We start from the raw sequence: 14016 nt of genomic DNA on the forward strand, positions 1-14016 counted from the left end.
GAGCCGCGACCCTCTCCCGCCTCCGCCGACCTCGGGGCCTGTGCCTCAGGCGCGGTGTCGATTGTAACACCCACCCCGGCCGAGCAGGCCTTGGGCACTTCTGGGAACGGGGCTGCCCGCGGTGGAGGCCGGAGCCTAGGGGTGCGCGGTGTGTGTGAATGGCGCAGGGATGAGCCTGAGGCCTCTGAGGTGGGGCTGCTCCTCCCAGGCGGGAAAATTCCCCACCCTCCAGCACCTCCGGACCTGGGGGTGCAATGTGGAAGGGAGCTGCATCTCCCACATTCCCTCCCTAGGGAGTTCCGGCTGCCTGCGCCCAGACGGTGGCTCTCCCCAGCAGCCACCCTGTGTTCCTCTTCTTTTTCATTCTCCCACTACACGATTCCAGACAGAAGTGCAATTGAATGGCCAGGCGTCTCACAATGTTCCTTGGCAGTTTTGGGAGTAGCAGTAGGAAAATAAGTGTTGTCCAGTGCTGAATGAGAAAGAAACCACCACAGTGCTTTTTGTTGGGTTGCACTTGAAAGACTGCTTTGCAGTTATAGCTGTTAAAAGTGTATATAACCTGTTTTTACAGAAGATTTGTCCTAGCTGAGCTCGGGATTTTTTGAACATTTAACTGGAGCAGTATGCATAAAGTGTTAGATACAGTTTCCAAGTGGAATGCTTGGCTATTAACAGTAACAGGCCACTTTTTCTTGTTTTGAAGGTATCAGTAATCTCAGTGCAATACAGGAGTAGTCAGGTTGCAGGCCTGTAATCAGGCACTTTCTAATAACAGAGCTTTCTAATAACAGGCTAATTTTTGTTGTTGTTGTTGAAAACAACTTTCCAGAGGCTTTAAATTTGGAACTCATGAAATAATGCATGTAGCAGCATTGTTTTGGCACCCTTTTCAGCCTAACTGCACTTCTCAGTGACGATCTTACGTTGATATTTTTGTCATTCATTTGTACTTTTTAGCAGTGGGAGGAGAGAAGGAAGGAGAAAATTGAAGTTTTGATGTAGTGGTGGAACAGATTGGGGTTTTAATGAAATACAAGATTTTATATGTACAGTGAAAGCAAGTAGGGTTTGAAATATGCAGTAACACTTGAAAGGCAGTTGTTGAGCACGTGTTTGGCATAAACTCAATGGAACTCAATTTTTCTTAAGTCTAATCATACAGAATGAATGCTATAAAAACCAGTGTATTTTAAAAGAACAATCATAGAGAAGAAAATGATGTACTGTTTTAAAATGCCTATAACCTAGGTAAAGAATAATAATTTGAAGTGCCAGCCATGTTATGTTCTGCCACCACTTGGTCTCTGCTGAAAAAGATGAAATATCTGTGTAATGGTATTGAACACAAAACAATGCAGGTAATGGCCCAGTCGTCAGCTTGCTTCCTACAGGCCTACCACACCCTGATTAAAAAACTGTTCTCAGAAGCAACAATTGAAACATTTCTAGTGTGGAGGCACTTCCATTTTTTTTTAATTGTTATGTAGCTGCTTTTGTGTTGGTACCATCTGTAGTTAATTTCTGAGCCTCTTGTAATTCCGTGTCAAAGAGAAGAAACTTACACTGCTTTAGGGGTTATTCTGCCTGCTTGTTATGCTCTTCCTAGATGCTAAGTTTGTTATTGCAAAGGCACGGCCTTCTACATAGTGTGAAGAAGTATAGGAGCAAGTGGATACCCTTCAACATCATGGTGACTTTTATAAACAAGGACTCTCATAACAGTCAGTGGAGTTCCCTTTCTTTTAGGGCTTTCTGTTATCCAAAAGGAAATTTCTACGCATAGATTGTTAGTAGAATTGGTCTTTTAAGAGAGAAAAATGTCTCAATTCACATAATCCTGATTTATAATTTCTCTTCCAAAAGCTCTATTTCTGGGTCACAAGTACTCATATAACAAAGTCTTCCACTTCTTTGGACGTTAAGAATAGGGAACATGTTATTAGAAAATGCTGTCATATTTTCCATTTTATAATATTCACTTATTCTCTTTAAGATCTGTTAATTTTAAATAATTTGGGGTTACAGGGTGAAGAATTTGCCTTCTCAATAGTGTGAAACACTTTTTTCTTTTGTATTCATCCCCAGTACACTTGATAAAATTAAGACCCTGAAAAAAGCATCAAGGAACAAGCATTTATTTCAAGAACTGTAACTTCACTCATGTTTTGCATCTAGTAAATGATTTAATATGAACCATTCTGATATGATGGCGAGACTAAAATATTACAGAAGAAATTGCTTTTTCCAGAGCTGTTGTCTTTTCCCTAAATTAGCAAAGCTACCTCAAAATGTTGAAGTATGCAGACAGTGTAATGGAAGGTATGCAAGGAGCTTTTCTCCAACCTATGCATGTGCTTTAATATAGAGAAGATTTATAAGGTCCTGTGTTTTAACATGTGCTTTTCATGGTTGAGCTCTGTTTTCAGAGTCAAATCTTTCAGACTTAAATTTTCCCTCTTGCTTAAATCTGGATTACTGTATTGAAGCCTTCGACAAACATGGTGCAGCCATGTCTGGAAGTAATCTTGTCTGTGCAGGACCTAGGACAGAACAGTAATTCTGTAAGCCTAGAGCTGCAGAATATTCACAGAATCACAGACTGGTTTGGGTTGGACAGGACCTTAAGGATCATCAGGTTCCAGCCCCCCTGCCATGAAGAGACGTAATCTTCTCTAAAAGTTTGTTGTGAATAACAAGATAGGCCAAACTTTTAAGTTTTCTTTTTATATTGCAAGTTGATCGTGGTCTTCTGTGGACTTTTAGTTCCTGTTTGCCCAAACTGTGTTTTACCACAGGCATGTTACTTGCCTTAATCCAGCGTGGAAGTTAAATTTAATTTGTAACAGACTTTATAAATGGTATTTAAGGTTTTATTTCTATAATCACTAGAAATGCTGTACCCATTAACACTGTTTACAGCTTTTTATTTTCTTGGTAGCGTAGCAATGATAGCTGGAAATTGTACATTCAGACTGATGCTCTGATTTATCTGTAACTAGGTATAATGTAATGTGGACTGCTTCTGCAGAGGTTATTGAGTTAATGGTGTGTTGAGGAAATCTGTTACTTAGAGTTTTTATTTCTTTCTTTCAGTGTCATCTGCCGGAGCCTAGCAAGTAGCAGCTATGGAATAAAAAGAAAATCACCACTTCAAAACTTGCATCTTGTTTCCCGGAGTATACATCATCCTTACTACCTGAGTTCAAAATTTCAAAGACCTCCACTAAGGACATCCATTCAGCTATTCTCTTCTCTTAATCATCTTCCCCTACGTAAAACAAAACTTTTAGGTGTAAAATATGGATACCAGTCCCGCAGGAACTTTTGGCTAGCTAGGCTAGCATCAAGGCTTCTCAAACTTCGCTATCTTATATTAGGATCTGCTGTAGGTGGTGGTTATACAGCTAAGAAGGTATTTATCTGTGGAAGTTATTTTATGCATTTTGTCTTTGTTGTTGTTACATATTTCAGAACAATATTTACTTGAATATCCACAAAAATAACAAGATGCCATTAGAGGATGACAATAAAGATGGGTGAAAATGGAAAGCAGATTGTTTAGAGAACTAGTATAGATTTTAAAAGATAGAAGTAGCAGTATTCGTGTTAAAAGGTGGTGGGTTATTATGTATTATATATAGGTATTACTTTTCAATAGATTGCTCATATACTTCTCTCCATACATCTCTTTTTCTATTTCTACTGTATTTTTTTCCTTTTTGTATTAGACATATGATCAGTGGAAGGACATGATGCCAGATCTCGATGAATATAAGTGGATTGTTCCTGACTTCATTTGGGAGCTTGATGAGCATATTGACTTCGGTATCACAAAAGCTTAAATGCTACTCTGTCTAAAGACTAGAATATGTGCAACTTAAACATAAAGGTGTAGGTCCTCAGTGCCTCTCCACAGTGCAGTAGTATCTTTACGGCTGTAACTTGAGTGAACTTGTATTGTTAGAGTTTTGAGTGTATAACCAAGATATTTCTATCAGTGTGTTTGTAGAAAAAAATTAAGCCTCATTTAGCATTGCTGTTGCATAATTCATCCTTTCCTTTGAGAATGCTTGGTCCTTTCATATGGCTATGTAATCCCATTGTTGAAAGGAGACTTGCAACACGGTCAAGGGGACTTACAAAGGTTTTCATAATATTATGCACAAAGGTCTTTATATGACTGCCACTTAGAAGTAAGAAATATAAATAGATAAGTAAAAGATTATATGATTAAAAGACCAGTTGAAAATGCAGAATGGTGAACCTCCCTAGCTACAAAATTATCTTGAAGATACAGAAAGAAGAAAGTGAAAAATAGAGACTTCTGGTTACAGTAGGCATATTTTCAGATGAAATCTAGAAATTTAAAAATAAAACCAAGCAGTGAGTTACTTCTTATATATGCAGGGTAGTAAGGTGGTGGGGTTTTTAAAAGAATATGAAGATTTTACTACATGTATGAATGTTGCATAGATGAATGCAGAGATTGAATAACTGAGACGAAGATTTTCTTGGTTTTACTAGTGGACACTACATTTCTATAGTACTTTAAAGCTAGTAAGTTTGGTTTTTTTAAAGAATTGCAAAATAGGCTTATGAAATTGAAAAATAATCTTTCATAATGTACAAGAGGTGGGCATAGTTAGTGTTGTGTAGTTTTAAAACATCCTCTGCAAAGTACGTGAGAGAATAGTGTTTGAGATGTGGTGACCTGCAGCAATAAGTTGTAGAGTATTTTGAAGTACCTGAGGTAACCAACTTATCAGGAAGTTCAAAGTCTAAAGTGCAATTGGTTTTTCAGATCTGATCATCTTTCCCAGCACTAACGGGGGGAGGTGCATGTGAAGAGAAACTTTTTAATTCTTTGTTAAAAAAAAATTAAAAAGCCATGTTCTGAAACAGTTGCTGTGTTTTACAGCCTAAGCCGTTTTTGTTCATGAAAAGAATAGGCAAGGAAAAATACTCATTAGCTCTTGTACTGTTTTCCTAGAAAAACTTATCAAAGCCCTTCCTGATGCAGATGAACTTGCCAAACTTCTGCCTGACTTTGACAAGATTGGAGAGAGCTTCACTTCGCTGAAAGGATTTTTTTCTCCTGGTGAGAACAATTTTTCAGCTTAGTTTTAATTTTGAAAACATAGGCTATTACAAAATGAGGTTACAGATAATGTCCTTAGACATTAGAAGAAAGCGGATCCTGCAAATGCATGGCTTTTCATTAAATATCTCATCTGAAAGAGTTATGGACACAGGTAAGTGTAATGTGTTTTTTGAAGCAAGAATTCTGTTAGCAAGTAGTGAGAACCAAAATGTGAAATTGAGTAGAAAACTAGAATTCTTGTACAAATCTAAACAAACAGATTGAAAGCAGATTCCTTCAGTGAGTCATAAAAGCTGGATGTATCCAGCTGGAATTTGGAGAAAGTGGGAGTGACACTGGACAGTAACAGTACCACAGCTGTTACAAGAGAAAAAGAGCTGAATTATTAAGAATTGATGATTCTTAACGTTGCACGCATGTGAGAGAAGGGATTTGTGTCTGCTGTATTCTTTTGTGTAGAGTGATGTTTTCCATCTGGACGTAGTTCCAGAAGGACTTGCTTGAAGCATCAGTTTAGGGAGAGGCTGCGTTTCAAAAGAGTAGGTGGGAGTTCTAAATGCTTCACAGGAAACAGGGGGATGGTTTCTCGATTCAGTATGCTTAGACAGTAGTAGGCTTTGTAATTTTCAGGTTTTGGGAGATTTAAATAAGTCATTTGTGGTTGGTGGCCTTTTTAAAGCTAAAAGATGTTTGACTTGATCATCATATCTGACTTGCTCTTCAGCACAGCTCAAAACTTCACCCAGTCATTCTTGTAATGGAGTGAAAAATTCTTCTGATTGTATACCTCAATAGTTATCAAACTGCATGCATTTGTATTTATGAAAGATTATATCTATGAGGTGTCATAATTATTGCTCCAAGTGTGTTTGAAAATATTTCCATGTCGGTGTGCAGAAGCAGCATATTTTCATTTTCTTAAAATACTTGTAACGGTGGAATGAGTTTATTCATTGTATAAACTGAGCAAGCAACTAAGTAGGGATGAAGTTCAACAGAGTGACAAGTAGATGACAACTTCCTGTATATTTTGATTAAGATTTTTGGTTGTTTAAAATTGTGGTGCTATTGACTGGTGGTGTGAGTTGTCACCTATTATTTGTTATTGTGCTCACATGAACATAGGTGACATTTATGGCTGTGTGGTCCTCCAAACGAGACAAAGATCCCTCATCTTTGTTTTGCATTTTGTTTTGTGTTTATAATTTTTATTTCCCCTCTTCTGCTGATTTTTCACAGGTTACAATTTGGTTAGTGAAGTCATAGGAGCTTCTGATCTACTTCTGTTGTTAGGTGTGTAAAAGCCCTTTTTACTGCCCTTAACCTGCCTTTTTAAAGCAAACTCTTAAAACACTACTAAACTAAGAGGAGTGCATATCAGTATAAACACAATTATTTACAGCAACTTAATATTGAATTACAAATACCTTCCAATTCTTTTAAAAATACTTAGATCCTCTGCAGTGCAAATGAATAGATGAATAGTTGGTATTTCTCTGCCAGAGTCCTGAGCAGATGCCTTTTGTTTCGGGCATTTTCCAGAAGCTTGAAAATCTGTGTCATTACAATAGGAAAGAGTATAATTCTTTTTCTTATTACAATAATACCAATAGAATTTGCATTACCCTTTCATGTCTATCAGAAATAATTAATCTTTAAAAAAATTCCAGGTCTTTAATAGTGTAATTGAAGCTACTTATTCCCTTACAATATAACTAATTTGAGTCACAAACTAGATATAAAATTTCCAGATGACTTTTAAACTGAGTTCCTTTTTCAGTTTTCTGTGGTGAACCTTTTTTTGATTGCTAGCAGCTTCAGAGATTATTGAATTAATTTTTCATAGGCATTGAAACTTTAATGTTATTTAATTTCAGGTGCAGTTTGAGATTTTTTTCAATTGGTTTTTACATGTTATAATGAGTTTCTGTAATTATGTCTTAGGTTCTCCAGGTGAAACAGCATTCAGAGCTACTGACCAGGGATATGACAATGACAAACAGTACAAGAAGGTAATTACTCTCTTGCAAAGCTAACAATGTCTTGACAACAGGTGATTTTGTTTGAAGTGTTTCATAGCTAGTTGTAGAAGTTTATTTGAAGCAGCTTGTAAATGACTTGAGTATGCACCGTTGTTAATACATACGCAGTGCAATGATAATAAACATTTTGGTGTGAGGAAAATACAAGGCACTTATAAAAATCTTTAGGAATTGCATTCTTAAGAAACTTGGTCTATAATAAGAATGGAATTTTAGTTATTTTTGTGCATTTGCCATTTTTCTGGGCATGTTGTCAGTGGCACGAGCTTATAGCTTATTACTGAAGTTGGTTTAGGCTTTTATAGTTATTTTCAACTATTTCCACTTGCAGCCTTCTTTCTGTTACATTTTCACAGTCGTGATAATTACTTAAGGATCTCTGCCTTAATAAAGCAATTCCATTTCTAAAACCAGTCTTTTTACTCTATTTAGAAAACGTACATCACATTTCTATTACTATCTTCTGGGACAAAAGAGTTACTGTGTTTTGATAACTAAAAGTTCTAGCACTTTTCCTTGAAGTAAAGAAGATGAAGTTTAATTTTTTGCTTTCATGAATAGTAGATCTGATTTCTATTAAATTCCGAAATTGTGATGTTGCTCATTCTTTAAAAGCTTTTCATTTTTCCTGTGTATATTTTAAAAATTTCTTTAAAAAACGAGAGGAAAACAATAAGCATCGAGAGTGTGTAAATTTGAAAATATTTCTTTTTGCAACTGAAAATTTCTTAGTGTCTCAGCTATAACTGGGTCTTTTACACAAGACATTTCTGTATATGCAGGCATGTATACATTTATTCCAGAGTTCTGCATGGCAATTCATAGTGAAACCTGTAAAAAGCTCACTTTTTAGAAATAGTTTCTTCCTTTTGCAACAGTGATGGATTTTTACATGAGAAAAAAATTTACCTCTTTGTTTTCCCTTTGTCAGTAAACTGTCTATTTGATATTGTTTTACTCTCTCGAGTGATTGCTTAGCACAGGTTTCACTGTTTCAAAACATAAAAACCACTTTACTCTTGGTTTGTGGGGAAATGGCCGTCTTAATTTATTGTCTTTGATAACTGAATTTACTGGAATTTTTACCGAGTGCCAGTAATATCACTGATACTTATTCTGCTGTTTCAGATGCAGTGATGACTGCATTTTAATGTTACCAACAAAACTTTGGCTGTGGTACAGAAAATATCAGCCCATGTTAAACAAGTATGATTTATAAAATTTAGTCTGGTGTGCTGATTTTTGTTACTCCAGTTATATCTGATATGTTACACTTAGAAACCTTTGTTTTGCTAATTTATATGATCAATTTTGGTCATAGTATTTCAAACACGGCACGTATGAATAGCTAACAGAATAATCACTTGGTTTATTGGCAAAGCAGAATCATTGTTTTCTAGACAACAAGTTAGATGGCCTTTTTTCATTCAAGGCTTTCCACTGCTAATCAAAACTAGATTAAGAATTGTGATTGTATGGAGGCATAAAGTGCTGTAGCATGGTATTAAATGTGTCTGATGGCTGATGAGCTGGCTTGCTTTGTTTCACTGGGAAAAGATGAGTAACTGGTAAAGATCCAGGGATTCCTCATTTGGAGGAAAGTTCTGTAGAAGCCACGTTGGGCATGGTCTTCAGATGGGTCTCTCAAAACCTCTGTAGAATGAGTGAGAAATGAGTTAGTTTACAAGATAACTTTGCTAGAGTGAATTTTGTCCCAAACACCAAATCAGGCTGTACTGCTTCTTGCCAGCTAATGTGGTGTTCATCTCATCATCTCTCATTTAATACAAAAGGTGCGGCTTTTGAAAAAGAAAACAAAATTACTCGAATGTTCAGATAAGTAGTTTAAATAAATTAAGTTTAAAACTGTTTCTTCTTGTATTAAATGAGACATTTTGTTCTTGGAGAAAGAGAAGACAGTTATAAAAGCTCTAGTGTAGTAACATACTTAATTGTATTGTGTATGTGGGACAAGTTCAGGCTTGTTCTTCAAATGACAGTGTTACCATGTTAGAAAATTATATTGCACTATTGTCTCTCTCCAAAAAAAATTCCTAAGGAGTTTCAGCTTCCTATTAAAGCAAGCAAATTCCAAAGCTCAGGCCAATTCCTAAAGAAAATTTATAGTAGTTGCAGCTGTGATGAAGTAGGTGTGGAAAATGTGGCTGAAGTATTGAGTTGGGTCTCAGCAGGCACGGGGTCGCCTTCTGCTGATGGTTGCTGTAGGAAGCAGCATAGCTCTTCACTACGGCTACTGCTGGAGAGTGAGAAAGAAAGGAGCCTTTAGTAAGGAGTATTGCTTGACTCTGTTTTGGGTTTGGGTTTTTTTTAACATTCTTGTTGGTTTCGTTCTTTCTTGCAAGTTATGCAGTAAAGGTTCCATAATCACAGAATCCCAGAACGTTAGGGATTGGAAGGGACCTCAAAAGCTCATCCAGTCCAATCCCCCTGCCGGAGCAGGAACATCCAGATGAGGTTGCACAGGAAGGCATCCAGGCGGGTTTTGAATGTCTCCAGAGAAGGAGACTCCACAACCTCTCTGGACAGCCTGGTCCAGGGCTCTGTCACCCTCACTGAGAAGAAGTTTCTTCTCCAATTTCAGTGGAACCTCCTGTGTTCCAGTTTGTGTCCATTACCTCTTGTCCTATCATTGTTTGTCACCGAGAAGAGCCTGGCTCCATCCTCGTGACACTCACCCTTTAAATATTGATAAACATGAATGAGGTCTCCCCTCAGTCTCCTCTTCTGCAAACTAAAGAATCCCAGCTTCCTCAGCCGCTCCTCAGAAGGGAGATGCTCCACTCCCTTGATCATCTTTGTAGCCCTACGCTGGACTCTCTCCAGCAGTTCCTGTCCTTCTTGAACTGAGGGGCCCAGAACTGGACGCAATATTCCAGATGCGGTCTCACCAGGGCAGAGTAGAGGGGGAGGAGAACCTCTCTCGACCTAAATAATTTTCCCTTTTTGTTCATGACACTATTGTCTTCTCAACTTAGTTCCCAGTTTCGTCTTATAGGTACTCTGGATAAAACACTGCCATTTATGAAAATTCTTAGAAATTGATCTCTCTACCTTTTTCGTCATTTTCACCCCTTTACGTCCTTCAGCATTTAATTGTTTCTCCTGCAAGGTCTTACTGTAGATCAGCTTTTCTCATGAACAGTCCCACTGAATCAGTGGGAAATAGTGAAAGGAGTCGAGACATGCGAGAAAACAGGGCTTCGGTTGCTCACAAAAATGGGGCACAAATACTTGAGTCATGAAGAACTTTTCAATTAAATGAGGTCATCATACACAACTGAAGTACATTGTATTAGCTTTTAATATAAAATAATGTATTTCTTTAAAGTATGTGCAGTGACAATGTCAGCACTTCTTTTGCCTTATTTTATTTATTGTGCACCCAGGTGCTCATGATGACTTTGCAGGGCTTTTGCCACTGTTTGTCAACTACTGTTATTCCCCTTTCTGTTTTTTCTTTGATAATGAAATATAATATAATATATATCACATAATGATTGTAAACAGTTTGGGTTTTGAAATCCCATCAAAGTTGATTGTTTTTTTTTATAAAGTTCTTTAAAATAAATTCAGTTTTATACTTGAATGATAGGTTTATTTATTTTTTTGGCGGGGGGTGGGTAATAGTGATATCGTTCAGTGACAGAGAGATGTAGACGTTTTTGTTTATGTCCTGGTTTGTACCAGCCTGGGTGTTGTCTGTATAGCTCTGTGCTGTTTAAGGTTCTTGATTGTCTCTATTTATTAAATCCTATAAAGTAAGAAATAGGAAATAAAGGAAATAAGATTATTGACTGATGTATACAAAGAAGAAAGTGTTCTTGAGAAGCTTTTTAAATCATGGTATTTTTTTACCTGAATATTTTATTAAATGGGGTAAGAGTAGTTGAAAAGGGCTTTTCATACTTTCCTGTGGAGTTAAGAGTCACATGGACCAGATGCTTTAGAAAGTAATTGTGTATTAAATAGTTAGGTTGGGTGACTTCAAACTTCTGTTCCAGTGGCTGTTTAAATGCTAGTGGTTCATGGCAGGTTTTGTTCAGTGTTTTTTCTTGTATCTTCTTGATCCATAGCGTAGTTTTCAAAGGGACTGTGTCAGGTGGTATTGAGAGTTTCCTTGTTTGTGAAATGGGAAAACATTGTTATTGTTCCTCTCATACTAAGTGTAACCATGAGGGTATCTCTCCTTGCTGCTGTATAAAAATCATATGAAATAATTGGTTTTGCTTCACTTCTTGGCACAGTTCTAACGCATTTTCTAGTCTGGCAACATGGAAATGTATGAAAACTTAACACAGTTCAGTAAAATACAAATGTGAAGATTTTTCTATTCTTGAAATGTTATACAAATCACTATTTAACAAATGTTTATATTGGGTCATTTGATTGTCTCTCCTTTTATCCATTCTCTCCTGTGTTGCTTATCCTTATGTGTACATGCCTGTGTGTGTATTTCATGCCACAAATGTGTAACTTGATGGTAGATGTCTTAAGTTCTTACACCAAAGTTGTATTTCAGGATTTGTTTTAATACGTGGAGTGTGTTTTTGAAACCTTTATTTCAGTGAATGTTACTTAAATAGTTTGTTAATAATTGTGTCTACGTTCTCTGAAATAAATTGTACTTAAAGTGCCAGTAGGCACTAGCATAGTATCTCTCAACTGAGTTTGAAAGACAGCTTAGCATTGCAAGAATATTTGGTGTGGAGAGAGAAGAAAGTTAAGCTTCATGGAAATGCTGAATAAATAAAGGAATAAGCATCAAGGTGCAGGGATTTTTCAAGTGATCAGGAAGGATAAAGACAAGGTGAACTTAAACTGCAGTGTGTTACAGAAGTGGAGAGGAGGCTTTTTCTTTCTTTATGCTCTCGAAATTCATTTGCTTTTCCTAGTTTGAAAGTTAAGTAGCAGGCAAAATCATCTTTCTGTAAACTGTTTGCACTGTTGAGAATGAGAACAAAATGAGAATTTTCATGTTACTGACAAAGTTGAGCCTATTGGCTGCTTTGCACAACTTTGTGTGGAATATCCAAGACACCCTTTAAATACACTCTCTTTAACTGCATGCATGATTAAGTTGTGAAAAATTGCTGGTACTTAAAAACTTCTGGGATGAATCATTGAAATGAAATCCTGAAACTTTTGAGAACATTTCAAAGTCAGGGTAGTTGATTTTTTTTAATTTTTTTTAAATATTTAGATGCTTAAAGTTGAAAATAATTATAAAATGTAGCTAAATGTTTATTGTTTTGTTCTACCTGGATTTGCAAAATGCATGGTTTTGCTGGCTATATCCACTCCCAGCTAGCTAGCAAGAGATCTTGCTAATGAAATTTCACTTTTGTTTGAACTGACCCATTCATACCTGTTTTTCATCTGTCTTTGTCACGTCCTTTGGTTTAACTTTGTTCTCCTTACACCCCAAATTTTTCCTCTCCTTTTTATTATAAACTCATGGCAGGGCCTGCTTGGCGAACTCATTCTGTTACAACAACAAATCCAGCAACACGAAGAGGAAGCACGCAGAGCTGCTGGCCAATATAACATGGGCTCTTCCCAGCAGAAGCGAAAGGTGATGGCTTAAGGGACAATATGTATTGTATTCACACTAATCAAATACTTCAGCCTTCTGTATTAGAGCTAGAAAAATCTAACTAATTAAGTAATGAGCCCAAATAATTATTACAGACAACTTTGCTACAGGTGTATAGTCTTGTTTCAGTTTAACCAATTTGCATTTAAAGCATGGTGTTAAAAGCAAAGCAAGTACTTTGTGTCACTTTGAAATTGTATGTTCTCTGCCTCTATAAATACTGTTATTTAAAGTTCATACATTAAAAATGCATTTAAGGCAAGTATGTGAATAAATGTCAAGTCTTTTTTCTCTACTGTTGCTTGCTCACTGTAGCTTTATCTCATAAGAGTTTAGCTATTTACAGGCAATGAATCTCTGGGAACACTTTTTTCCTGCTTTATACTGTTCCCAATCTGAGAATGAGAGCAGCTCTTAAGAAACAGTTTTACACAGGCAATTAAATACTGCTGTTAACAGCAGTCTCTGCTGTATATGTGTCAAAGGTATTCCTTTGTCTGTTTCCCCTCTTAAATCACAGTTTATACTGATATGCTCTGGTTCCTGAACATCTGCACATCACGTTACTTACTTAATTTAAGCTCTGATTATTTTATTCATCGTTATATGGCTGAGATGAATTGGAAATGCTTCCTAAATTGGGATATTTTAGTTGTCTGATCTGTTAAAACACATTAATTCTTAGCCACATTACATTGTTGGCTGCTTCTGTGTCCTCAAAAAAAAAAATCTGATTACTCATATTTTTCAGCAGCTTTGGGATTGAGCACTGGATACAGAACTTAATCTGTACATCTGAAGATAACTCCCACAGAAAGAGGAACGCAGTAAATGTGAATTAAACTTTTAGATGTAGTTGCATAGCTGCAATTGTCATGCTTTTTAGTCCCTCAACAGAGTAAATAACTTTGTTCTCTGAAGCTAAAATAGTATTTTAAATTTAAATATTTAACTTTCTTGCTATGTTATTTATTATGGTTTAGAGTTACAACCCCTGGCCACTCTAAACTGTTAAAATTCCTTTAATATAAAAAAAAAGTGAAATGCAGTTTTTCCTTATACTTGATTTTTCAAATTTATTTAGTTAATATTCTCTCTGGATTTAAAATAATACTGATACATCCTGTCCTCAGTTAGGAATCTAGGTATTGTATAACAAAATATAATGGTAATGCAGTTATTTGGGATCATTTTACCTAAAAGGTGTCTTACAAGTGTCCTTGCATTCATTTCCTTCCAGATGTGTATTTTAGTAA

The 14016-nt window shown here is 36.4% G+C and overlaps 1 protein-coding gene across 1 annotated transcript in view; it reads left to right on the plus strand.

The window, feature by feature from the left end:
* Positions 1-3096: 3096 nt before the first annotated feature.
* Positions 3097-14016, plus strand: part of OPA1 (optic atrophy 1 (autosomal dominant)) — a gene marked incomplete at its 5' end in the record, with an annotated part of 35324 nt that continues 24404 nt past the window's right edge. The window contains 5 exons of the mRNA XM_010192538.1: positions 3097-3415; positions 3732-3828; positions 4994-5101; positions 6344-6397; positions 7049-7116. Of these exons, the coding sequence (XP_010190840.1) occupies positions 3097-3415; positions 3732-3828; positions 4994-5101; positions 6344-6397; positions 7049-7116 (646 nt within the window). The remainder of the gene's footprint in view (positions 3416-3731; positions 3829-4993; positions 5102-6343; positions 6398-7048; positions 7117-14016) is intronic.

Source organism: Mesitornis unicolor, unplaced genomic scaffold, assembly GCF_000695765.1.
Source record: "Mesitornis unicolor isolate BGI_N332 unplaced genomic scaffold, ASM69576v1 scaffold34289, whole genome shotgun sequence".
In the NCBI taxonomy this organism is placed as follows: Eukaryota; Metazoa; Chordata; class Aves; order Mesitornithiformes; family Mesitornithidae; genus Mesitornis; species Mesitornis unicolor.